The sequence below is a fragment of the Amphiprion ocellaris genome, chromosome 19, assembly GCF_022539595.1.
Source record: "Amphiprion ocellaris isolate individual 3 ecotype Okinawa chromosome 19, ASM2253959v1, whole genome shotgun sequence".
Classification (NCBI taxonomy): Eukaryota; Metazoa; Chordata; class Actinopteri; family Pomacentridae; genus Amphiprion; species Amphiprion ocellaris.
The window spans coordinates 26,130,340-26,157,939 of NC_072784.1; the positions used below are offsets into that span (position 1 = coordinate 26,130,340).

The window sequence follows — 27,600 nt, forward strand, 5'->3', positions numbered from 1 at the left end:
TACACTGCCAGTCAAACGTTTGGACACATCTTCTCATTCAATTTTTTTTATTTATTTGTTTTATTTCTACATTGTAGATTAATACTGAAGATTAACACTTTTTTGTTTACAACAAAATTCCATATGTATTCCTTTATAGTTTGATGTCTTCAGTATTAATCTACAATGTACAAAAATAATCAAATAAAAACCATTGCATAAGAAGGTGTGTCCAAACTTTTGACTGGTAGTGTATCTTTTTGCAAAACATTTTGAACAACTTGAAATTTCTTAAGAAAAAAAATTCAATTTCAACAATATTATGCCTCAGTTAGTCATTTACACATTACAACTTACAGATCACAGTGTATCTGCAAAGGCACAAACCATTTATTCACAGGTATCTGGAACTGAACGAGATAGTATTTTACTTTATGATCAAAACAACATGTCAAGGTCTAGAAATTATTTAAAATTTACACTTTTTTACCAATTTACAATTTGCAGCTGATGTCTTCTCTGTAATTTTTACGCTTTGCATAGTCATCCCGCGGACCGGATTGGATGCTCTCGCGGGCCACTTTTGGCCCGTGGACCGTATATTTGATACCCCTACCATATGCTGTGTACATGACATCTTAGGAGGAGATCTCAGTAAAGGCAACGTGGAGAAAATGAAGATAATAATTATTTAAAATGATAGAAAGCCTGTTGAAAATAGATGAAGTAGTCCATCAAGGTCATGAGACGATGGTAAACATCTCATGAAATCAATAACAAGTCAGACAATTTCTTTAATACATATCTTTATTCTTTAAGAATAGAATAAACACAGAATAGTTTTAATAACTCTTCACTATATATTATTTTCAGTACATACACAGAAAAAAATATTTTGCAGCTTTTTTTTAATGTATTTTCAGATGGCTTATGTGTTTTCTTTTGTATTCATGGCACTTGAGGTTTGATCAAGTGACTTTTGGCCGCTCTCACTCAGAGCGTTCAGCATTTTCTCTCCATCCTCTGTGTCTCAGTGCTTCGCTCTGCTTCAGCCGATCTCTACCTCCTCACTTCACCTCTAGACTTTCCCTGGATGGACAAAACAAATGCTAGTGAGTTCTCAGGTAAAGAAAAAAGAAAATGAAATGCATTTAGACTAAATTGTCCATTTGTTTAAGGGAGTGAAGTTGGACATTGTGAGGAACTATGGTATTGTGCTCGGCTGCCGAGAGTTAAGAAGATCTGTGCTGCTTTTGCTATGAATCTGTCTCCCTTTTACCCTCACTCCAACTGGTTGAGGCAGATAACTGCCCTTCCTGAGCCTGGTTCTGCCAAAGGTTTCTTCCATTTCAAGGGACTTTTTTTCCCGAAGTGCATGATCAAATAGTTTGGATGTTGGATTTCTCCCTAAATCCAACATCCACAGGTCCCAGCTTGTGAAGTGCCCTGAGATGCTGTATGTTGTGAATTCGTATAATATAAATTGAATTAAACTGAAGAAACAAGCTCCACCTATCAGCACCTCTAAAACCCATTAACACTGTGAGTGTTGAAACAACAGTTGCTAGTTTTTAATGGCAGAGTTTTATGCTGAATTTTCTCTTGGTTAGTTAGAGTCTGCTTGTTGCCAGGCAACTGCAAGGAGCAAGATCGAGTCATATCCCCCCCAAAAAAGGCAAATAGTCACAGTTATACTTAAGGATGTGCACATGTTAAACAAACAAGGTATGACATGTTAATTAGAGAACATTACAGGTGCTGGCAGGTGAATTTGACTGCTGATTCCAACCACCTACTTTATGTACTGTAATGACAAGCATTTAAGTGCCATTAATCTTCTCATCTAATCAACTCTTCACATCAAAATCTATGAATATGTCCCTCAAATGTCCAATTCATTATTTCTTTCAAGGATAGCTTTGTATTTAAAATTTTAGTATTATTGTGTTCATCACTTGCATCACAATGGGAAAAAGTGCTATGGCTCTGCTACTTTTTCCCACTATGTGACAGCAATAGGGAAATAGGGAAACAATAGGAAAACTAAAAATTGAAAGCAACATATAAAACATATTAGAGGGTTGTAATCCTTGTTAGCAACATGCACAATATTGGTTACAATAAAAACAGAGTCAAAGCAGCAAATGCTAACCAGCATTGCACTAGTTCTAGTATTATCTAAAGCTACTTAAAGATATAAGCCTAATAAATCTACATTTTTCATCTTCTAGCCAAAAAAAACCAAAACAAATATGCAAGGCTGTATATGATGCAGAAAACAGTTATTATGTAGGTTGCTACTGGAAGTTCACGACAGGCTGCTGAGCTGATCACAGCTACATTCGGGATCCAAATGCATTAATGCAGAAATTTTTTTGAAGACATGCATGATGCAGAGAACTTAAACCTTTAGCTTGAGTCAGGGGAATACCTTGTTTTGTTACAGGGGTGTGGAGGAGGGGGAAACAGGTTTAGACTGGGATGTCAGAAAGGGAAACCATGAAAAAGAGCATCCAAGGAGAGTAAAATTAGAAGCCATCAGAGTAAGCGATTAAGTGGAAAGAGGGTGGAAAATAATTAAAAACTCTGCTAGAAATTAAAGAAAAAATTAGAGGGAGAAAAAGTTAAAAGTTGAAGCACAATTAAATACATTTATTTGGGAGGTGAATTATTCTATAACATTTCATTAATCAAACATATGTTTCGACACCAGTTGAACTGTTAAAGGAAAATTAAGTCACATAGTCTCATAACTAATCCATCTGGGGAGGGATTAGTTATGAGAAATACACATATTTTAAAAATAGTTTTTGATGATAGCTCTGTTTACTTCAGCTATTCCTGATTTCTGTAGCTACACATAATTGCTGCATATTAGTTAAATTTAGCACATTATTTGCCAAAAAGAAATGTCATATTATTTACACAGTATAATTCACAGTCTGATATGCATCAGATAACATAAAAACTATTGTATGTTTAGTCCTTAAGATGACTGTTTATGTACCACACGATTACTTTTTCTCATAGTGTTTGCCTGTAAATATCTCCACACATTTGTTTTGTCTGTATCAAGCAGTTTTACTCACTGAAGGTGATAGAAAAATGTGAAGGCCTTTGTTAAACAATTCCAGCTTACCCTCCAGATATGTGCGAGCCACAAACTTAAGAAGCTCATCAATGAGGATGACTGGGAAGGAAAGCTTCAACACCACTATCCACTGCTCCACATTCAAGTGAGTGAGCTTGAAGATCATCTGTGGATAAGAGGAGCAGCAGTTTGGTAAAGTACTTAACTAAATACACAACTGACAATAAAAACATGCAGTATATACTATTAGACAGATATTACTAACACTAGAGATAATATTACCATAAATACCCTTTTGACGCTTCTAAAGAATACCAACAGTCTGAGCTATTCTATGTTTCTCACTGTGACCACAAAGGTCATGATAATTCATGATAATCCTTGTTCATTAGGAAGCACTGTGCAGTTTTTTTTTGTTGATCTGTCAAAGGCATTTGATACAGTCGACCGTGCCTTGATTTTTAAAGGATTTTGCCGTATTGGTGTTATTGAAATTCTTTGCTGGTTTCAACTAACTCACTATTGGAATCAGAATTTGTGAAAGTTATAAAAGGTGTCCAGCAAGGTTCAATCCTGGGGCCTTTGCTGTTAACTCTTTATATGGCATTGTGTCTTCTGTATCTGGTTGAAATGTCTTTATGCTGATGATACAATTTTGTATATAGTGGGAATACTGTACATTGTGCTGTCAGTGCCCTTCAGTATCACTCTACTGAGGTACAAGTTGCACTAAAGAAGCAGAAACTAGTTGTTAATGCAGATTTAACTAAATTCCCGATCCTTACTATAGCCAAAAATATTCATTATGACAATATCTTTAATATAAGTGGAATAAAAAATTAAAGTGTCACAGAGCACAAATATCTTGGGAGGGGAGAAACTGTTATTTTGTCCCACTATTTGAATTAAATTTAACTTGGCTCGTTTGTGTGCCACATTAACTCCTATCTCTGCTAGTTCCATGATCATCTGTAAGAATTTAAGTAATGAGAATGTAAGACACAACATGGAGGTTTGGAAAAGCAGTGGTGGGTGTGTTTGAAAGAGGAGTAGATGGAGATGGATCTTGTAGTGTAGGAGGCCGGACTCACTGGCAGAGGGTCGACGTAGATGATCATGAAGTGAAGGGACATGGAGAGGGTCATGGCGCCCACCAGCCAGCAGTTGCTCCAGGGGGGCATACGCAACAGGGACTGGTTCTCAGACAAAGCTGGGGGCGAGAAGGGAAGAGGGACATGGGGATGGATGGGACGGCGGAGGGTTACATTAATGCAGGCAGAAAATGCACAAAGGCATACGAAAGAGCGACTGTGTGGAGGTGAATGCATGAAATTAAATGTATACACAAGGGTGTAAAGCTAAAAAAAAAAACAAAAAACATTTTTTCAGTAAATACTGAGGAAAGAAACTCTCTTACAGCAATTTGTTTTTAACCATCCTCACAATGGGCTAATTTTTCAATGAAATATAAACTCCTGAACCTCTATGGAAAAAGTACAGCCATTGCCAGAGGTAGAGAGAACTCAAAAATGCCTAGCAGTATGATAATCTAAAATAGCTGTGAGTCACAAAAATAGAAAAAGCGTAACTTGAATTTCTTAAATTTTTTAATTTACAATTTTTTTTAGAAAGGAATATTTTCATGGTGTTACCAATTCTGAAAAAAAATGGTGATTCTACATACTGTTGATAATTTACTATTTACATATTTTGTTTGTTCTCACACTTGTCTCTCATTTGCTTTGCTAAACACAGCCTGCAGTTCAGTCTAGTTCAAAAACCTGAGAATTTTTGTCATGTAACATGCTGGTCGCAGATGAGCCACTAATGGCTTCTAAGTTGCACCAAGGTTGTTTATTACAGAATCTGATTTATTTAAAAAAAAAATAAAATAAAAAATTGTCAAATCTTTTGAAGAAATATCAGAAGTTAAAGATCAGATTTGGTTAATTTTCCCACTGAACCACACATCTCGTATAATTCAGAGACAGTCAAGAAGTTGAACATCTATTGATTACTCCACCAAGGAGGCGGAACCTCGGCAGAGTTACGTGACGATCAGCGTTGGTTTGTCTGTCTGTCTGTTTGTCTGTCTGTTAGCAACATTACTCCAAAATGGATTAACAGATTTAGAATACGTTTTCAGGGAGGTCAGAAATGACAAAGGACCAATTGACCAGATTTTGTCAGGGATGTGGCTTATACTCTGGATTAACAAATTTTGTAAAAGATTTTAGTTGTTGTATATGGTACAAGGAATGGGCAGCCTTGGTGGAGTACTGCGCTCTCTGAGTGTCTTTCTTGTTTATTCTGTTTTTACAATTTCTAACTCTGATAAATAATGAAATTTTGGTGATTAAAAAAAAAGATAACATGCCTTGTATGTCCACTGGCAGGTTTTGGTTTTTCAAAGGTAAAATATTAGGCAGCATCTTGATACATAACCATGGCTTTAAGACTGCACTCAATAATCTAAACAGCTGTCTGGATGACATTTCAATTTCAAAACTACAATTAGTGTAGGAGGAAGTATTCAGTCCTTCAATGGACAAATATTTAATTACACGTGATTGCCCATCAGCACATACTTAAGTATTATTATCAAAATGTATTCAGCATTTTAAAATGTTAGCATTAGCAGTGTTGAGGTTAGTGCTCAAGTGAAAGTACCCACAATGCCCTATGGGTTTACAGTGTAGTCACACCTGTTCAGAGCATTGCACATCTCGATGGTGACCAGCACAGACAGAGCCATGGTCATCGGTGGAGCAGACTCAAACACCTCACAGTGGATGCCATCAAAGTCCTCATTGTCCTCACTGCACTGCATGAAGTGAGACTGATGGGGAAGACGGAAATGTCAATTCTCATTCTTTAAAGTTTCATTAAGCATGTTTTTAAAAGGTGTGTTTTAGGTATCCTTGAAAAAAGGAACAATTTGACCATAAATATTTTGTACGAAAAATTCACACATAGCAGAGGTTTAATGCTAACCAGCTGGTGGAAGGTGACCATTGGACCGTCGTCACTGTACAGGAACCACCATGCGGCAGCTGCGACAGTTGCAGCACCAACGTAACCTGGAACAGATGATAACGAGATTCTGCTTCAGCTGTCATCCAAAGAAACCCACATTTGTCCATAGGAACTGTGACAGATGTTTAAATGCAAAATCTTAAGGAAAAATATTATAGGCTGCCAGAGAGTTTCTGATGGCATTGTTAAAGAAATAGATTGTAGTGGGGTGTGTAATACACAGGAGGCGGATGTGTTACCTTGACAACCGCATCTTTAGGATGAAAAATATAGATGCTGTTGTGATGAAAGATTGAGCTCTAAGTCTCATGGGATTATATGAGTGGGAGAGTTTTTTTAACAACTCTTTGAAAGACATTTTGGGAAATATGACAGAGCAACTTAAATTCTTCAGTGGATGAGACCAAACAAACAAACAAAAAGGAACCTACCTCCAATGGCCAGATATCTGAAGAAGAGCCAGCCGGAGATGAGGGGTTCTTTGGGGGAGCGGGGGGCTTTGCCCATGATGTCAAGGTCAGGCGGGTTGAAGCCCAGCGCAGTGGCAGGCAGACCGTCAGTCACAAGGTTGACCCAGAGAAGCTGGACGGGGATCAGAGCCTCAGGCAGACCGAGGGCAGCAGTCAGGAAGATACTGAAGGAGTGAAAAGAGGAGGAGTGTATGACTACCATGGAATGAATATCAAGTTTTGTTTTTGCATCATGTCATGTTTTATATGCCAACAGATGTGTGATGTGTGAAATAAGCAGACAGCACCATGATTAAGCATTTTTGCCCTGAAACTGCACTGTACTGATGGCAATCTAAAACACATGGATTCAGATTTCTAAGGTTTCATGTGCATCAAACTTCAGGAACCAATCCTGTCAACTTGCATGGGGAGGCCTTCTGTATCATTCTTCTTCTTCAGATCTGGTTTCTGGTTTGAACATATATGGCTGATTTATTCCAATATTCCAACTTGAGATTGTAAAGTAATTTTACAGTATTTCAGTATTTGAGCAAGTGGCAGAGAGATGGGTGGAACAGGGAAAGATGTAGCGTTACATGTAATGTGGATGAACAGAGATGTGTTTTTAAAGATTTTATTAATGCCTGGAGTGGGACTTCAATAGATCACTTGAGTGTAATTTAAGCCATGTCCTTATAGGCAACCTTCACCATTCGACAACCATCTTTGTAATGCTCCCAGACCAAGGTCCTATCTAAATAAATGGGGAAGAGCTATAACTGGAATTTCATTGACTGCGGGACAAAAAAACCTGCATGTCTAGATCAATCAGTGAAATCCATTAAAAAGTTTACCCCAAAATAATGTTTAAAAAGCAGTGGATAGGAATTTTCTGCACAAATTTTCACAACACTGCAGTTGAATTAGTGCAACAACACAACTGACTTGATGTTTCCTGGTTTGGCTGTTACAAAGCAGGTGTTTTGCCGCTGTAGAACTCACCCAAAGATCTATTCAGGATTGTTTAAGCGGTAGGTTTTTCCCTTATAATGTCCCTATGCTATAGCAAACTCACCATACAACCTCGCCTACGTTGGAGGAGATGAGGTAGCGGATGAACTGCTTCATGTTGTTGTAAATGGCTCTGCCCTCCTCAACAGCAGACACAATGGAAGAGAAGTTGTCATCAGCTAGGACCATCTCAGAGGCAGACTTGGCAACGGCAGTGCCAGAGCCCATGGCGATGCCAATCTCCGCCTTCTTCAAGGCAGGGGCATCGTTCACTCCGTCACCAGTCTTTGTAAAGGGTAGGGGGAAAACAGAGAGGAATAACATGTTAGCCTGAAATAAGTCATCTGGGTCTGTCTATAAGAAATTCAACAAAAGCTATTTTTTGTTCTCACCATGGCAGTAATCTCATCAAAGCCTTGCAGGAACTCAACAATCTTAGATTTGTGGGACGGTTCCACTCTGGCAAAGCAGCAAGCCTTTCTGACGGCATTCTTCTGATCGTATGGGGTAAGGTCATCAAACTCACGGCCGGTGAAGGCCTTTCCGGTCACATCCTCATCCTCACTGAAGATGCCGATACGGCGGCAGATGGCCACAGCTGTACCCTTGTTGTCACCTGGAGGTGGGGACAGAACGTAAGATTTATTATTTTCTTGATGTCTTTTACAGTGAGATTATCATAGTGAGAATTATACAGACCAGTGATCATGATGACACGGATGCCAGCAGCCCTGCACAGCTCAATGGAGCTCATGACTTCCTTACGAGGAGGGTCGAGCATGCCCACACAGCCCACAAAGGTCAAGTCAGTCTGGAGATGGGAAAATAAAAAGTTTAGTGTCATATGAGCTAGCAAGAAAATGGTCTACTGCATCATCATTTGTTTGTATCAGATCATGTCTGTAGTGTTCTAATGCCTCACCTCATAGTCTGCAAACTTGGTGGAGTCCTCGAGGTTCATCTCCTCCTTCCTCAGAGGGGTGTCACGGGTGGCCAGAGCCAAACAGCGGAGGGTGTCGCGCCCGGTGCCCCACTCCTTGATGACGGACATGATGTGATCTTTCACAGGGCCAGTCAGCGGCACACGGGTGGTGCCCACACGAACGTAAGCACAACGTTCAATCACACCCTCTGGAGCACCCTGATTGCACAGTAAAGACAATAATTTGCATGTATTTCTTAAACAGATGTTGCTTTTTGGTCATGATTTTTTCACTACAGTGTCATCATATCTCTTCTGAGGCCCTGAGGCTATTGAATCAAATTTTTTGCTGTTTTCTGTACGTTACACTCACCTTGACGAACATCTTGTTTCCAACAGGAGCTTTGGCAGATTTGGCAGGAGAGCAGAAGACTGACATGGACTTTCTGTCTCGGGAGAACTCCAGGGTGAACTCCTTCCTCATCAGCTGCTTGATGACCTGGCAAGTGAAAGAAAAGAAGGTAAACTGAGGGTGCAGGTTTAAAAAGGCCAAAAACCAACCTGGAGCCAACCACCGTAAGTATTTTTAAAAAATTTTTAGCTACCGTAGGTGGCAGTGGAAACAAGTATTGAACATTACTGATATATTATCATCTTTTAGACTAATATGAGAAATGTGTTGCTCATTTACACATCCATGAACAACATTAGCATTAATTTGATGCCACATTTCTGGCAACCAAATCAATGTAAATCCAATATTCACTGTCACTTGTCTTTGTTGTTTCTCCTGAGGGAAATGTCTTTCTTTATATTCTTCACTACAATCTTGATAATTCTATGTATCTGCAGTTTGCTAAGCAGGATTGTAAAATTAGTTTTTAGAGTTCTTTTCCTGAAAACAGATGCCATAGCTGTAAAGTTATTGAGTGTAAATCCAAAATAATGTTTCTAAAGATACTGAATTGCTCTTAAAAGGTGAAAATACCAACTGAATGTAGTCTGAGTCATTGTTGATAAAAAAAAAACAAGTACTGATGATGGTATTGAGTTTTTTAAAATTCTAAAACGGATGCGGCTGCTATATGTGAATTTAAAGTCTGGTCATCGATTTAAATACCTAAAAATGCACAGCAGTGCATAAAAATGACAATGATTTAGAGTTTTTTTCAGGAAAAAAATTCTTCTTGCCTAAAAATCTACATCATTCTTCTAGATTATCAGCTAAGCTCAAGCACACCAGCTCAACTATGACTCTGTGCAAACATTTTAAAGTACTTTATGCTACACAATCACACAAATTGTAATATTGAAGTAATTCAGCCATACATGTTTGAACCACATTGTGAAGAAGAAGAAAAATCCAACTGACAGTTTTGGTTATTTGGGTTTGTTGTTTGGATTCTGAAACTGTGTTTTAGAGGCGATCATTGGTAAACTCCAGTTTCAAAGTGGAAATGCTCAGTTATAGTGATGACTGCTGACTGGACTATATAAAAGACACCATATGGACATGTTAACAAGATTAAAAACTTGATTTTAAAGTCTTTGAAACTGCAAAAACTTCAATTACACTATATATATATATATATATATATATATATATATATATATATATATATATATATATATATATATATATATATATATATATATATATATATATATATATATATATATATATATATATATATATATATATATATGACCAGAGAGATCTTCATGGACTTACAGCACAGCAGGCGTTGGCCCTCTCCACCTTGGACAGACCACGAACTTCAGTGTTGAACACGTTCATCTTCTCCACCAAACAGCTGAGGGCTGTCTCAGTGGCCTCACCCACTTTCTCATAAATACCCTTGGACTGCATTGTGGAGACACAGAATGAATTAAAGAAATTGAGGACATTTAAAGCTGTAAACACAAAAGCACAGAAGATCCTGAAAGCTCTGCAGACCTCGTTGTAGTCCAGAGAAGAGTCATTGCACAAAGCGCAGATGGTCGCCAGCTCAACCAGACCGTCGTACTGTCCGCACTTCACTAATGAGCCGTTCCTTGTACTGGTAGAAATAGATCAACAAAAATAGTCAGTATTGTGTAGCTTATAGTCATGTTGGTCATGTGTGTTCTTTCATCACTTACACTTCTCCCTCCGGGGTGTACTTTGAGCCTGAAATGTCAAACTGTCCGAGGGAAACACTTTCACCATCGACTTTATCAATGATGAACATCTACACGGAAGCACGACAAAGAACACAGTTTATACAGTTGATCTGATCTCCTTTTTGACTGAAAATGTGTGTATTTGTGCGTATAGACTCACCTTGGTTACACACATCTGATTGGTGGTGAGGGTACCAGTCTTGTCAGAGCAGATGACTGAGGTGCAGCCCAGGGTCTCCACGGAGGGCAGGCTCCTGACAATGGCGTTCTTCTTGGCCATACGACGAGTTCCCAGAGCCAGGCAAGTGGTGATGACAGCGGGGAGGCCTGTGAAGGACAGAGGGTGGTGTAAAATACACAATCAGGCTGCTTCAAAACATCGAGAACAGGGTGAAAGTTGAACAAAACACGAGGGACTTCTCAAGTGGCAAGAACAAATGATCTGACGAGTCCACCTGGACTTCTGGCTGACAAATAGCGATGGTCCCTACACTGTCCTTAACACATTGGCTGGAGCACACCCAAACTACTGTGTTCTCCAGAACCATTCCTGAGGGAGGGGCTGCTGCAAGCCATTCAGTCCTCCTGCACTTGGACGAAGGGGAGATGAGTGTTCAGATTCTTGGCAAAAAGCAGCCCTGACAATGGTGTGGAGAAGGTCTGGAGAGGGGCCAGTTTAGTGACATTATCATGGCATCTGTGTTTGCAGATGATGTTGTCCTTTTGGCAGTGTCAGGCTGTGGTCTCTGATGAGCATTGGCACAGTTTACAGCTGACTGTGGTGTGACGGGGGAGGAACGCCAGTGGCAAACAATTGGAGTGTTTTTCCAGGAAATTATAATCAGTTACATTCATCAGGCAAAAAAACCAAAACAAGAAATAATGTAGTATATAGAAAGTTTTGAATTCACTTTTGCAACTGCAGTAAAGATTGTTATAATTTCTTTGTATGTTAGAAGCTAAATAGCTATAAAACTACACAAATAAAGCTCACATTACAATGGACTGTACAAGCAGGAGCATTTTGTCTTGTTTTTTTCTCAGATTTTTCATATTTTCATCTACCCATCCATTCATTTTCTGCCATTTTTCTGTATCAGTTTCACATTTATTTCTAACACATAATTGCAGGCCAAATTGTCCCTATAGGACTCCATACTTTCATATTTTGGTCCATATGATGCTCTTTGTGGTATTAAAAAGGTCTTGGTTCTTGCTAAACTCTGTGGAAACCCACATATTAGAACAGTTGGAAGATTGTTAGAGTTGTAGTTAGGGTCCTTTTGTCACCTGAGTGGCTAAAAAACATGTTTGAGTAAGAAATCAGTTGGACTAAGTGTAATAATGATGCTCAGTGAAAGCTCTTGATTCACTGGCTTAGTGTCCAATTCTTATCTAATCTTGGAGAGCAATCCTGACTAAAATTGTGTAAAGCTTCCTGTCAGTGCCTAACAGCTACTTCTGTTAGGTAAAAAAGATCCCAATTTAGGGGTTTGGTCACCTCATGAAGATGCTTTCTTACGATTTTATTGGGAAAAGCAGATGTCAGAAAACTGAAGAAGTAGCTATTATCCTAAATCCACCAAACACTGTCACCTGGGCTTCACAGACAGTTTTTATCAACCTGGAAGCAGCATTATATAGTCGAGCTACACAACAATAATAGTGGATATGATAATGTGCTTGGGCAACCAGACAGAAGTTGATCCCCAGGGCTTACCTTCAGGGATGGCAGCCACAGCCAGAGCCACAGCGATCTTGAAATAGTAGATGGCACCGCGGATCCAGGAGCCTCCGTGGACGGGATCATTGAAGTGGCCAATGTTGATCATCCACACAGCAACGCAAATGAGAGAGATAACCTGGAGGACAAGCAGCCGGAGGGATGCTTGTTAATATGCAAATATCTAAATTTAATGCTTAATATGCCTAAAAATGTTTATTCAACTGTGTACATTCTCAGTCATCCAGGTCATGGTAATCATAAAAGCTTAAATAGAATGCAGCTGGACTTCTCTTTTTGTTGCCCTTGAAGATGTTCCATATCTTACTTCCTCTTGGATAAGAAGTGAAACGTTTTCAAGAACCAAAAAAAGGGAAGGCAGGTTTATAATATGAATAAATTAAACCAGCAGGTGATACAGTCCAAGGAGGTCTCACCCACCTTGGAGAGCTGCTCTCCGAACTCGTCCAGTTTCTGCTGCAGAGGGGTTTTCTCCTGCTCGGTGGCAGCCATCTGGTCACGGATCTTACCGATCTCAGTGGAGACGCCAGTGGCAACAGCAACACCAGTGGCTTTACCAGCAGCAATGTTGGTACCCTGAACAAGAGATGGAGACGACCTTTAGAAAGTTGTTTGATCCATCTGGACGGACAGCATTCCATTCTTGGTGCTCAGAGGATGAATCCTAATAATAAATATGGCATTTATGGTTTTGAATAAAATGTTTAACAACTTTTCCTTTTCCTCCATTATCAAGTCAAAAGTTTAATCTGTCCAGTGCTACACAATTAATGACATTAGCATCGGCATCAGCTGTGCTTTGTGTGTCATGCTAATTAGAATATATTACCATGCTAAGCTGAGGAGGCGAACATGTAAACATTACAGCATGTTAATGTTGTGTACATGTTAGCATGGTGTAGCATGGTGTTCGGTTGCAGGTGTTGACTACAACATATAATGAAATATTGCAGTGTATCTCAGTAGAGTTGTTTTTCTTCTTGCTTATTAAACAGATAGTTTATATTAACATGTGATTTATCTAGTAGTAATTGAAATAAAAGAGGGTATAAATCCTGTGATGCTGATAAAATAACATCATAACACATTTTTGCAACAAAAATATTTGAATAAAAAGCATCCATCATTAATTTTGTCATTTCTACCCCCCAAAATGTCAAAATGTCTTCTCAAAAACAGTTTTCTCTTTTTTGACATTGTATAGAAATGTCAGTTAACTCCTAGACAGTATCTGTAAATGACCAAACCAACAAACATTTTAAGTATTTTCCTAATATTTTTTTCGTTCTTCTTCTTCTTCTTTTTTTTTTTAAAGAATATGTACAACATTTTTTATAGAGTTTATTTTTGGATTTTGCGTAACTTATACATATGTAGGTCTTTATTAAAGTGGTTGTGCTCGTACTATCAATTTAATGCTTTTCTTCATAATCTTATGGTTAATCTTACTATATTATCTAGACAGCCATTTTTCTGCTTTCTTAAATAACATGCCCATTGAAATAAAATGACAATAATATTCTGTAATTAAATATGTAGTGTTTTATATCAATGTTTTTGCCCATGCTGTTAATACATTTTTGTGCCATTCTACATTCAAACTCTCTAATTCTTATGGTGTGATGGTTAAAAGTCGACATTTTTTATTGTTATTAGTTCCACCTGTGCTTTCCCAACTCTTCCAAATATAAAATATCTGCTGTAGTGGTTGTTCGGTGAATGAGGAAGGCGAAGTGTTACTAAGAAAAAAAAGATGGTGTTGTCAGGTGTTGATGGAAATAAAAAAAAGTCAAGTGAAGGGGAAAAGATGGAAAAGGACTCACAGAGAACAACATGTTCTTCTTGTCCTGGTTGACGGCTCGGGGGTCTGGAACAGCATCTGTGTGCTTGATCACACTGACAGACTCACCTGCAGATATAAGCGTTGGGTTGAGAGATCAGGGAAGGAGGTGAACATCAACAAGATCAAATTTTTTAGTGTTTGATGAAGTACATACCAGTAAGAATGGACTGGTCCACACGCAGAGTTGTAGATTTGATGGAGATGATCCTGATATCAGCCGGAACTTTGTCACCAACTAGTGTCCACACAACCCAGAAATGCACAGAAAGCGACATTTTACTAACAAAATCTGTACTTTTAAGCTCCTTTTGCAGTGATTTGTTTATCTGGCGGCATCACAGTACAAAAGGCTTCATAAAAATCTGCAGGATGGAGGAGGAAGGGGGAGCGGCGGGGTTGATTGACTGGTTTTAGCACTCTGGATAGATAGTGTTGTTGTTGAAAACTGACACCACAGTGAGAGTCAGAGGGAGAGGGAGACCTTGGGGAGGCCGTGAAATGAAATGAACAGGTGTACAGCAAACAGAGAGACAGCGACAGACAGAGGAGTGATGTTAAGTACATTTATTCTTGAGGTTTTCTTTTTTTTCATCTCACAGAAAGTTCCTTCGGTTCGCCTGCCTTACAAGGGCCACATTTATTTTCAAGGACATTGATAGCCATGTACTGACACATATATATATATATATGTGAATGTACAGTTATTCAGCAGCTGCAGGATGCTTTATGTTAAATTAGGGGTTCCAACAAAGAGATCAGACTGAATCAGCCACTTTTTTTTTTTTTTTTTGCTTTCTGCTCAATCAGTAATCATTTAAACTAGGAAGTTTTTGCAAGTTGTACTTACTGAAAAGTCTTGGAAAAGCTGCCAAGATTCACTGCATTTTAGTTATTTGTGTCAAAAATTAAAATGTGTTCTATTTCTGTGATGCAGTATTCACTACAGTATGCACTGTATGCATGTAAAATACAAAAAATATCCTATAATTTAATTTCCCTGATGCTGCTTATTGTGCTTTCTGAGATATTTCAATCCAGCTTTGTTGCATGCATGCTAATACATTTTACATGCTACCTTTGCATTAAGAAACTGCACATGAAGTAGAATTTGCATGTATTATGTAGAATGTAAAGAAGTCGGTTGGGATCAGCGTTTTAGCCCATTTCAACTACAGATTGCTGACATGTTTTGGTCCTTGCAAAACACTTGATTGCTCTGAAGTTAAAAGGCTTCATGTGTCCTCATTTGAATCTGCTTTAATGTGAGTAGAGAGTGTTATATCATCTAGGGGTAAATCAAGATTTTGCTTCCTTCACCAGGTGGCTGAATGGATTTTTATCAGTGCTGCATTTAAAGGAAAGCTCTCTCCAGTGAATCTTACCGGAAACCTCCACCACATCACCAGGAACGATCTCCCTGGCCTTGATCCTCTGCACACTCTTCCTGTCCGCCCGGTAAACTTTCCCCATCTCAGGCTCGTACTCCTTCAGGGCCTCAATGGCGCTCTCTGCATTGCGCTCCTGTTGCACACATAACAAAACATGCGGTCATTTGGGCATAGAGGTAAAAATGCAATGCATAGAGGCAGAATTACAAGATATCAAAATAAAATAAAAAAATATAGCCTGTTAAGGAGTATCTGAAAAGGAAGGTAGCGAGATTTAACATATGAGTCTCATGGCTTTACACAATCTATTGATCATGGTGGACAAAATAACCCAAACAAAACATAGTACAGTTGCCCCCGACTTTAATATGTCTGTAGGTTCGAAGAAGCTCAACCAGAATGATGTTTTCACTTTATTCATCATTTCTTTACCCCCAGAAGTATCTGCGACATCCAAGATCCCCAGATTGTAAACTATGTGCAAAATACAATGCATTTATTCAACGTATAACACAGGTAAACTTTGTGAAGCTTACAGTAAATATTTTTGTTGATTTAAAGGGACTGTTGAACTATTGTGAGATTAACATGGGTATGGTAAAGAAAATCATGTAGCAGAGGCCAGTGTATCCAAATCAAGAATCCTAAACTTTCCATAATGCATTGTTTTATATACGACTTGTGACCAATAAGTTGATTTTAACATGTGAAATCTATGAAGTTGTCCTTTAACTTGAATCCAAGTTACTGTGTGAGGTCATTGGTTTGCACTGAGGATTCTTTTTCCTGATGTTTTTGCCATATTAAGGTACATAAGGTGACAAATATTCTGAAGGAAATATATATATATATATATGTATATATATATATATATATATATATATATATATATATATATATATATATATATATATATATATATATATATATATGTATATATATATATATATATATATATATATATATATATATATATATATATATATATATATATATATATATATATATATATATATATATATATATATAGCACAAATAAAGAGATTGTAGGAGCTTCTCCATGCACTCATAGACTGCACAGGTTTGCAGGTTTACCAGCTCATTCAATTTTGATTTAAAATGTACAATTGTTTAAGACACCATGTTGCACTGTGGCCTCCTCAAATGGAACCAGCCTCAAAACTCAAACAGCTTGATCAGGCTGATGCTCAGTTCAGTCTGTGGTTTCTTCCAAGGCTGAACCTCAACCACCTCAAAGTGTAAAGCCCAACTTATGCCAGCTGCCCTCCCCCTCTCCATTCTCCTCCATACCCCCCATGTGTGAATCCTTGTGCATAGTTTCCAAATGACTGCCGCAGGGTTGATATGAACCCCACACATGCACAGCGCACACACCCCGGGCCTTTGGTAACGTGATCGTCCCTCTGTATTTTTACTGTGGATTGCACGGTGCGTATTGTAATGAAGCAGTTTAAACCTTCAAGGCAGGACAGGTCCCAGTCCGTCAACCCACCCTGTTGGCTTAACCTTCCACCTTTTCACCTCCTGCTGACATCATGCCTCTCGTTCTGGCTTCCCTTGAACTTTGAGATCCCAGTCGCCCCTCTGGAAGGAGCATGTGCTCTCCGTAAAGGACACAAGGCCTGAAAGGGCTGCCGACATGCGTGATTTATTGTGTGTGACTGTTACTAAGTATAAGAGTCTATTTAGGTGTGTGTGTGTGTGTGTAAAAGACAGCATTCAGGGAGCAGGTATGTGTCCTTGTGATTGCAATTGTTCCCGTATGTGTATCTGCTTACTGACCTGCCACACTCCGACGACAGCATTTGCAATGAGGATGAGGAGGATGACAAAGGGCTCCACGAAGGCAGTGACAGTTTCTTCGCCTTCCTCAAACCAAGCCAGTACCTGAGAGGGAGAATTAATGCAAATTAGAATCCAAGTTTGAATGACATTTACTTTAAATTTGTGATGTTTCTGTGAAGTCTGACGATGAAGAGCTACTGAAATTTTTCCAACTTTAATCCCTGAAATTTTGCTTAACCATTACTTTCTGTTAACAAAAAACCTGAAGAACAACTGAAGAGAGCAAAGCTGCAACTTGTAGATTAGATAATTATTACTCCTAGAAAATGTTTTTTTTCCAACTACCAACTGTTTGAAGCCTAAAGATATTCTCTTTACAATGATATAAAAGCAAATCCTCTCATTTGTAAGACTAAAACATATCTAGTGTTTAACATTTGCACCGAATAAATTACTAAAATGAATGAAAAATGAATCAGTTTCATAATTACTTGGCTATTTGCTTGATAGATAGACAATTTGGATGTACAAATCTCCAACTTAAACTATGATTTTCCTCCTAAAAGTTAAAACAACATTCTGTCCTGACTTATCTGTAAAGCTACATGATGTGCTGCAATAACAGCCAATTAAATGATGAGCCCGTTGGCAAAAAATAAAGAGCTTTTATCAAACTAATCATTAAAGCCACTGATGAAGCAGGAAAAATGAGAATTTGCTGATTTTCTCTGGTTTTAAATTATTTTAATATGAATATTGTTTTGGACTAAAGGCCAAAAAGCAAATAAATAACTAAACAATAGCAATTTACAGACTTCATTTCTGACTCTGGGGACTTTTGCACTTTTTCCTGTAAATATAAGCATTAAAAATACATAAAGTGAGTAAAATAGACCAAAAAACAATGGTTTTGTATATGCTGTATGATGCTTTATTTTACATTTTTTTCCATAAAGCATCTGTAAAATTCTATTGGTTTAAATAATTTCTAATTTATTGGATCCAGTGGTGGGTCTCAGGGTCAAAGAGGATAATCGTGTAATGGTGTTGACTTCCATTTAGAGTTAAAATAATACATTATTGCTGTTGTTAAGCTGCTTTGTGTCTTAAAGTTTGTTGTGCACCTGTTGCTTGGGGTGACAGTATTATCTTTTACTGCTGACTAGCATAAAACACAAACGTAAATTTGGCACGGCGAGCAGCTATTTATGACCCTTCGCTGGATCGAGTGACATTTCACTTTGTTGTATCTTATGTCATCCTATGTGCGAAATCTTTCCCGTCCATGTGACTCTTTTCCAAACCTATAGTGGAACACGTGTGTGTCACCTGTGTGTCCCATGTTACTAACGCAGCTCTGTTTCGGAAAGGCTTTGTGTTGACATTGACACAGATTAGCTGCAGACCAGCAGAGCAAAGACCGAACCGGAGAAAAAAGAGCAGATCCCTCCCATCCTGCTCTTGTTTTCCTGAACATCTAAATGTTCTCTATTTGCCTCACATCTTTTCCCTTTTGTTTTTAATAAAGCAGCCTTGCTTGCTCCCTTCAGTCTGTCTTCACTCTGCTTCTCTTCAAAGACGCAATCGATCTCCAGGATGAGCGTCAGAGCCTGTCAGCACGTCGCAGCGGTACAACATTCCAGTGTGTATGAATAGGATGAGCGTGTATTTGCAGTATTTAGTGTTCTCTCTTTTAGAAACCATATACGACTCTGAATCTATTGCTCTCGTTTGACATTGTAACAAACAATGCCATTGTGCAACCCAATCCCCGGCTCCCCCCTTCGCCCTCTCGCTCTCTCATGCTGCTGCAAGCCATCCCTCGTTCCTTCCATCCCTGACCTTTGTCCAAGGATACAGTTTCTCGTCCTGGCTTGAGACTTTCTTAAAATAAAGCTCCCGCCATGCATATATGCACACACACTGCCACTCTCTCTCTCCCTTGTCTTTCTCTTTATCTTACTCTCTCCCTCTGCTTCACACACATGCAGCAGCCAGGCCTTCTAAGGCCATAGTGACAGCTGTACAGGGAGGCCGGAGGGCAGAGATCGAGGATTAAGACAATGTGAGCAACCGACTCTCCTCCACAAAACTGTTTCGGAGAGAGCGACGGGGAGGGAGAGAGATTCCTTGTGTAAATGAGAGCGGGTCCAAATGTAATTTAATAACTCGGTGATGTACACGCTGTGTTTGTCAGCCCCAGTGTGCGTGTGTGTGATTACAAAGAAAAACAGCCGAGAGGTCAGAAAAGATGCAACTCATCACTGAGGACTGCAGCTAACTCACACTGCCAGTTGCTTTATTATTGTGCCCTGAATGAGCTCTTTTGTAGTTGGTCCATTCCTATTAGTTCTGTTTAATTTCTGTTTGTGCAGTGTGAGTAAAGTAAAATGAATCACAAGCTCTTAGGTTATCATTTATTATCTATGAGTTGCACTGAGTACTTCGTGTTAGCAGAGTAACTTTCATGTAGCTCGGCATAATTATGGTAGATTTGCCTAAAGGTCAAAAGCTCTAAGGCCAACTAGAGAAATATGTTGACACCCTTAAAGGGTTTTCGTCTTTGGAAATATGGACTCAGCTTTCCTACATAGTATAAAACACTGGACCATACAGTTTAAACTTAAAAACAAATTTTCAACAAGCCAAAAGGGGATAATGTAAGAGTTTGTTTTCACTATTAAAGCGATTGCATTGGTACTTCTCTTTCCCATTGCAATGATGTACTTTCATTCTCCACATTATAAACAAAATTAAATTCCCAGACAGCGCTCAGTGTTTTTATCTTATTTAAGAGCAGAACCTGGATATGAGCTACACAAAAAATGCAACCAATATTCACCAAAATTCATCCTTGATTATATTTTTCATCCAATTTTTAACTCTAATATAACCTAAACCTGATATTTGATTGGTGGAGCTGCTTGTGAATAGTCTGAGCTTAAGGGTGTAAACTGTTGATTCCACCTTCCCACCTGCTAAATTCCTCTTTTTTTTGCAATAAAGCTGTGCTGTATCGATCAAATACACAACCTGATCAAACATAATATTATAAACTCAAATTTAAGGACTCTAAAACTTCAAATTCTGTAAAATAACTTTCCATATTCTGGGGCAGTGAAGAATGACACAACCTTGTAGAAGGGGAATATAAAAAAGGGCTACATTTTGTGAAAAACTATTTCAAACTGATGCGGACTTTCAATTTCATTTTGTTTAATTCCCTTCCTTTGGCTTTGACACTAGCATCTCATACTAGTGGAGTGTTTTGTCTGATTAACTTCTGATGGATGCAGTGAAGGAAAGCAAATGTAAAATAGGTTAAAACAGCATCCAAGCTAGAACTTTTTTTCACCATAAGATGACAAATTGAAACATCTGCAGGCTCCGTGCATACACACACTGTATCATGTATCTTTAACATCATGAATATTACAAATGCAGATGTCCTGTATCATGTAAATCAAAGTGTGAATGAACTCACAAAAGAGATACAGGCGGCCAACAGCAGGATTCTGACCAAAAGGTCTTCAAACTGCTCCACCACCAACTCCCAGATGCTCTTTCCTGATGAGGAGAACATGCAGGAAATCACAATGTTAAAATTGTGTTATACATATATATATATATATATATATATATATATATATATATATATATATATATATATATATATATATATATATATATATATATATATATATATATATATATATATATATATATATATATATATATATATATATTTATATATAAATATTATATATTTATGAAAATATTACGCAACTTTAATTAAGTCAGCAATTTCTGTGAATATGCATTTGCAGTTTGATATGTGATAATTAGTTTTACCTGAACATCGCAACATAAAGCTTATTTTTCTACATCTTCCTATGTATAAACTCACAAAGCTGGATGCCATGTTGCCTTGTTTGTGCATGCTCTGTCAGTTACAGTGACACTTTGACAGAAATGGATGGACTCATTTTTTTAACAGTGTGTGGTGTGGACATATTATTAGCTGTTTGGGTCAGTGTCTATCCCTAACCATTAGAAACGGCCAATGACAGGTGTTTAACAAATGACTTGTCATCACAGGAAGTGAGGGGAACAGGTGTGTCCGTATGGTGCAACATTAAAAGATGATCAACTGGACAATTCAGACATTAATAATTGAAAAGCAGGTGTCTGAGGCTTAAAGTGGACTCACCCTCCTCCGCTGGCAGCTCTGTTGGTAAAGAGAGACAGAGTATTAATGAGGCGCATCGTAGGAAGTGAAAATGTGTAGCCAGGTCAACAGAAATTAAAACACACAATTAACAGTATATTTCATCAGAGAAAATTCAATCTCTGCACAAAATAGAGTCACTGCAGCCTTTAATGCAACTGTGAAACTAAAATTTACCCCAACATGCATGCTCACAAAACAATTTCTGCCATTCATTTTACTATTTGGAAGATTCTCCAGTGAATTAAATGTTTGTTGCACGGAGCACAGGTGTAATTAATACCATTAACGATGGCTCTGTTCCCTTAGGATGTCCCATTTTCAGGGCCATGGCTTACTGGGACACTTAGTCCCAATGGTGGAGCTGTATTTAGCGATATTTACACCTGCTGTGACAAGATAAAGTGAAACAGGCCTCTGGGATACAGCTGCTGACCATGGAGTTTGCATTTCACTGCCTCTTTCTGCAGACAGCTTCTATACAAAGATCAGTGAGTTGTGACAACTGAGCAAACTCTGAGGAAGGCCCTGAGACAAGAGATTATAAGATGACCTTGAGTCAAGGATGAACTCTCGGGCTTAAATATTCTCAAAATGCAAATTATCAATCAAAACTGAAACCAGTAGCAGTTGTCAGAAACCGGAGACACTGCTGCACCTGCTGCACAAACATAACTCCCTCTTTGTGTCTCTTAGATAGTTTCCCTTAATTAGACCATCATCACACAGAGCGCTGCTTCATCTGTCAGTCTACTTCTGCTCCTTCACCTCCTCTTTCTCAGTGTCTGTTTCTGACATTTTAACTTGTCAAACCCTCAGGTACTCTGTGTTTTCCTCCTCATCTCGCTCCAAAACCAGTGTAATGTCTTCCTTCCCATCCCACTATTCATCAGTCCATTCATTGCTACTCTCCATCCAACCGCTCCTTCTAGTCATCCATCCTTCTCACCGTTGTGGCCATACTTGTCCAGGTTCTTCTTCACCTGCTCAGGTGTCAGGCCGGTGTCTTCAGTGACGCCAAAGTAGGACAGAACGTCCGGTGATTCTTTGGTGTGTGCGTTCTCCATCCTTGCTGAAACGGAGAGGCTTCAGGACACAGAAAAAAACCCCACAGAAATATCAATCTGAGCGGCCCAGCCAGGCCTACTGAATACTGCAACTCAGTGAAACTGTGTTCAACCCACCACTTTCTTGAAGTGTGGGATTGGGATAAGAAACTGGCAACCCCCCTGTGTTCACACTTGCTCTCTCTCTGCCCCCTCTCTCTCTCTCTCTCTCTCTCTGGGCTGTTCTCTCCTCTCGGAGCCCCGGACTGACAGAAAGTGCAACCCAGCAAACTGTCCCGAAAAGTTTTATACAGCTGAAAAAGTGGCCTCATTGGTGCGTTGCCCCCCCATGCACTCAGCCCTCATTGGATGAGGACGTCACAAATCGGTGGGCAGGGATGGCCCTGTGGTAAAGAATAGGCAGAGAGGGAGGTGAGGAGGGGTGGGCAACAACTGCAGAGGGGTCTGCTGCCCAGCAAGCTGGAAATAAGATGTGGATAAGAGAGCGTGCATGGCCGGGACAAAGCAGGGAGGCTTCCTGAATGAGACGACACTGATGGGCACATGTGGGTTCACATGTCTGTACATTCGCCCACTCAGCAGAGGAATAAAAGAAATGTCACAGAAGGATTTTAAAAGGTGTGCATGCACAAAATAAGGAAGTTTTCTGTCTGAGGTGCAGCTCTGCTGAACCAATGTTCCAGACTGAACATTTTTAATACTCATTTTGATGCATCTGACAGAATGTTTTATTAGGGATTTTTTAAAATTCTGAAAACAACAAAGACTTTCCAGAAGAAGCTCATTTACGAAAACACTTAAGTAAACATTGGAAGTACTTTACTGGATTTCTACTTTATGGCACTTTAATCTAAATAAATTTCTGAAATGCTTTATTTTCTTGCCTTTCATTGATAGTTGTAGTTGTCAAAATTTTAAAAACAAAAAGATCTAATAAGTTATTTCCAACCTTTGGCTTATGACCCTTTACAAACAAACAATCATGTTTCTGATGAGTATAACCTGTTGCATTTTTCCTTTGCACTTTAAAATAAAGGTCCAAAAAGCAAAAAGTTTTCCTAAAATTAAATTAAACTTTTTCTTCTCTTCTTTCCTATTATTACTTGGCTCACAGACTTGAGGAGACAGGACCATATGTTGGAGTAAAATACACAGCTGTGGATAAACTGATAAACTAGCCTCCACAGCAGTAAAATATTACTTATATATTCACAAATCACAAACAATCTAACAATATATAATATATTCTTTGCATTCTTGCAGATAAATTACTGAAATCACGATGCAATACATTTGCCTGTGATGCAGTAACTGCAACACATTACTACTCTTCAATTACACAATGCAGTTACTAATCATTTACTTCTCTTATTTTGAGACTGGATTTATAATCTGATAATGCGTGGAAGACGATGTTGCAGAGTCACGCAAAAGTAATTTAATGTAATGACCTACTTTCTACAGGATAAGGAAAGAAATTCATCTCTGTTTTAAAAAAATATCAAATAATGTGTGATACATTACTGTTTGGGGAGTAATGATCCCAACATTGATTATCTGCCATGAGTACTTTTACTTTTGATGCTTTTAATATATTTTTATGACACTGATTTGGCTCAAAGTAGGAATTTGTAATTTTGACTTAGAATGGTTCATTTATACATATTCATAATTAAAACATCTGAGGACTTTTGATATAATAAGAATGTCAAAGAAAGAACAACAACAGTGAAGTTAGGATGAAGGTCCAATTCTACTCTCCTCTTCAATTTATGGGAGATTGAAGGAAGGTTGCTGTGTAGTTCCCTGAAGGTTTGACAGTGATATAAACAGATTTTTTCATTTTTGCACAAGCACACCTGCAGACAAACACAGAAAACAGAAGAAAATAAGGAGTAGTGTTGGGAGAAGGAAGAAGTCCAGTTCATTTATGCACAATTTATTGCAGTGGAGAACTTGTCACTTTCACTTTTACTGATGATATATTACCAGAAAACAATTACTACAGCTAATTATTGGATTTTTTGTGTTACCTCCCACCACCTGTATGCTATAATATCAGCGGTAATGCACTGACAGGGGAATATTCTAACAAAGAGCTGCATGTGTTGCTGCATGTTTATGTTCCATCATTTTGTGTGATGCCATGTAAAGTCAAATTTATAACAATGAGCCCAATTCTGAATACCACCTTAGTCCTCAGGCCACGTTCTGTTAGACTATAGCTCCAATCCCAACCATAGATATAGTCAGGGAGCAGAACATGGAAGCTAGAAAGATTATTTTGGCTCATTCAAGTGAGCAGGTGCCATATTTAAGTCCAGCATCAAGCTCTTGTAATGCATCCATAGTCCCAATGTGCCTGTTCTCAGTTACCTTGTCATCACATCAGACCGCACCAGATGTCAGAGCAAAAGGTGTGAAAATACATGTGTATGTTCATGCTGGAAACACAACCTAAGTATAAACAAAAGGGAACCCTGCTGGAAATGTTAACGGCTGCAAACTGACTCTTTAAAAATGCCTTGTGATGAAAGTCCTTTTTTTCTTCTTTCTTTCTTTAAAAAAAAAAACAACAACTTTGATTACATGTCCAAATGGTGTTTTTCATGTTAGAAAACACATCATGAGCAAAATAAGGAGTTAATATCATGACTGAGCATTTCTGTCTTGGACCTGCAGTGTAGCAACAACAGCGTTAAAAACACCAGCCAGAGTTTGACACGTAATAACCCTGTCCACTTACAGGATAGGACTTCTCATATATATATATATATATATATATATATATATATATATATATATATATATATATATATATATATATATATATATATATATATATATATATATATATATATATATATATATATATATATATATTAGAATCTCCACTTCAAATAATGCAAGGCTGAATTACTCCAATATTACAACTTGTCATTTTGTAGTGTAGAGTAATTTTACGCTTTGAGCAAAGCTGTTCAGGATGGGGGGATTTCATGAATCTAAATTCATAAGTTAAAGCCATGTTAAGGATAGAAGACATTATTTACATGGGAAAAAAACTCTAGATATGATTGTAAAACACAGAGATGAGATTTCAGGGGTCAAATCAATACCTAGAGAGACATAAAATGTACAATACACGTGTTTTTAGTGCAGCAGAAACAACCGGTGAACACAACATTTGCACAACCTTTTAGCTTGATATGGCAAATTAATTAGCAAACAGTTGCTGACTGACATATTTAGCTCTTTATGTGCTAAATCTCTCATTATGACCCCATTTACTGTTATTTCCACAGTCCACAATCCTTTTCAATAAGAAGTGTTTCAAATATTAAATATACACTAGTATAGTTATGTGCATCACTGTAGGACAGATCACAAATCTGATTGTAAATTGTCACACCAGTTTCTAATTTTGTCTGAAATTTTGTTAAGTCCAGCAATTTCTGTGAATATGAGCATTTGCAGTTTGATATGTGATAATTAGTTTTACCAGAACATCGCAACATAAAGCTTATTTTTCTACATCTTCCTATGTATAACTCACAAAGCTTGGATGCCATGGTGCCTGTTTGTGCATGCTCTGTCAGTTACAGTGACACTTTGACAGAAATCGTATGGACTCATTTTTTTAACAGTGTGTGGTGTGGACATATTATTAGCTGTTTGGGTCAGTGTCTATCCCTAACCATTAGAAACGGCCCAATGACAGGTGTTTAACAAATGACTTGTCATCACAGGAAGTGAGGGGAAACAGGTGTGTCCGTATGGTGCACACATTAAAAGATGATCAACTGGACAATTCAGACATTAATAATTGAAAAGCAGGTGTCTGAGGCTTAAAGTGGACTCACCCTCCTCCGCTGGCAGCTCTGTTGGTAAAGAGAGACAGAGTATTAATGAGGCGCATCGTAGGAAGTGAAAATGTGTAGCCAGGTCAACAGAAATTAAAACACACAATTAACAGTATATTTCATCAGAGAAAATTCAATCTCTGCACAAAATAGAGTCACTGCAGCCTTTAATGCAACTGTGAAACTAAAATTTACCCCAACATGCGTGCTCACAAAACAATTTCTGCCATTCATTTTACTATTTGGAAGATTCTCCAGTGAATTAAATGTTTTTTGCACGGAGCACAGGTGTAATTAATACCATTAACGATGGCTCTGTTCCCTTAGGATGTCCCATTTTCAGGGCCATGGCTTACTGGGACACTTAGTCCCAATGGTGGAGCTGTATTTAGCGATATTTACACCTGCTGTGACAAGATAAAGTGAAACAGGCCTCTGGGATACAGCTGCTGACCATGGAGTTTGCATTTCACTGCCTCTTTCTGCAGACAGCTTCTATACAAAGATCAGTGAGTTGTGACAACTGAGCAAACTCTGAGGAAGGCCCTGAGACAAGAGATTATAAGATGACCTTGAGTCAAGGATGAACTCTCGGGCTTAAATATTCTCAAAATGCAAATTATCAATCAAAACTGAAACCAGTAGCAGTTGTCAGAAACCGGAGACACTGCTGCACCTGCTGCACAAACATAACTCCCTCTTTGTGTCTCTTAGATAGTTTCCCTTAATGAGACCATCATCACACAGAGCGCTGCTTCATCTGTCAGTCTACTTCTGCTCCTTCACCTCCTCTTTCTCAGTGTCTGTTTCTGACATTTTAACTTGTCAAACCCTCAGGTACTCTGTGTTTTCCTCCTCATCTCGCTCCAAAACCAGTGTAATGTCTTCCTTCCCATCCCACTATTCATCAGTCCATTCATTGCTACTCTCCATCCAACCGCTCCTTCTAGTCATCCATCCTTCTCACCGTTGTGGCCATACTTGTCCAGGTTCTTCTTCACCTGCTC

At 38.4% G+C, this 27,600-nt stretch overlaps 1 protein-coding gene across 2 annotated transcripts; it reads right to left on the bottom strand.

The window, feature by feature from the left end:
• Positions 1 to 768: 768 nt before the first annotated feature.
• Positions 769 to 23,008, bottom strand: LOC111565331 (sarcoplasmic/endoplasmic reticulum calcium ATPase 1). 2 transcript variants are annotated; one of them, XM_023265362.3, is made up of 26 exons: positions 22,848 to 23,008; positions 22,613 to 22,749; positions 21,646 to 21,663; positions 20,920 to 21,002; positions 17,433 to 17,537; positions 15,624 to 15,762; positions 14,396 to 14,476; positions 14,222 to 14,307; positions 12,819 to 12,974; positions 12,375 to 12,516; positions 10,815 to 10,981; positions 10,634 to 10,722; positions 10,449 to 10,551; positions 10,224 to 10,355; positions 8,865 to 8,990; positions 8,492 to 8,710; positions 8,269 to 8,380; positions 7,962 to 8,185; positions 7,634 to 7,854; positions 6,538 to 6,740; positions 6,065 to 6,150; positions 5,776 to 5,909; positions 4,162 to 4,279; positions 3,119 to 3,236; positions 2,411 to 2,455; positions 769 to 1,068 (listed from the first exon to the last, which is right to left on the bottom strand). In XM_023265362.3, exons 2-25 carry the CDS (start codon positions 22,728 to 22,730, stop codon positions 2,451 to 2,453), a joined length of 2,985 nt encoding a protein of 994 aa, XP_023121130.1. In that variant the 5' UTR covers positions 22,731 to 22,749; positions 22,848 to 23,008; the 3' UTR covers positions 769 to 1,068; positions 2,411 to 2,450. The 2 variants fall into 2 exon arrangements, with proteins under 2 accessions (XP_023121130.1, XP_023121129.1); XM_023265361.3 differs by lacking the exon at positions 2,411 to 2,455.
• Between the last annotated feature and the right edge of the window lie 4,592 nt (positions 23,009 to 27,600).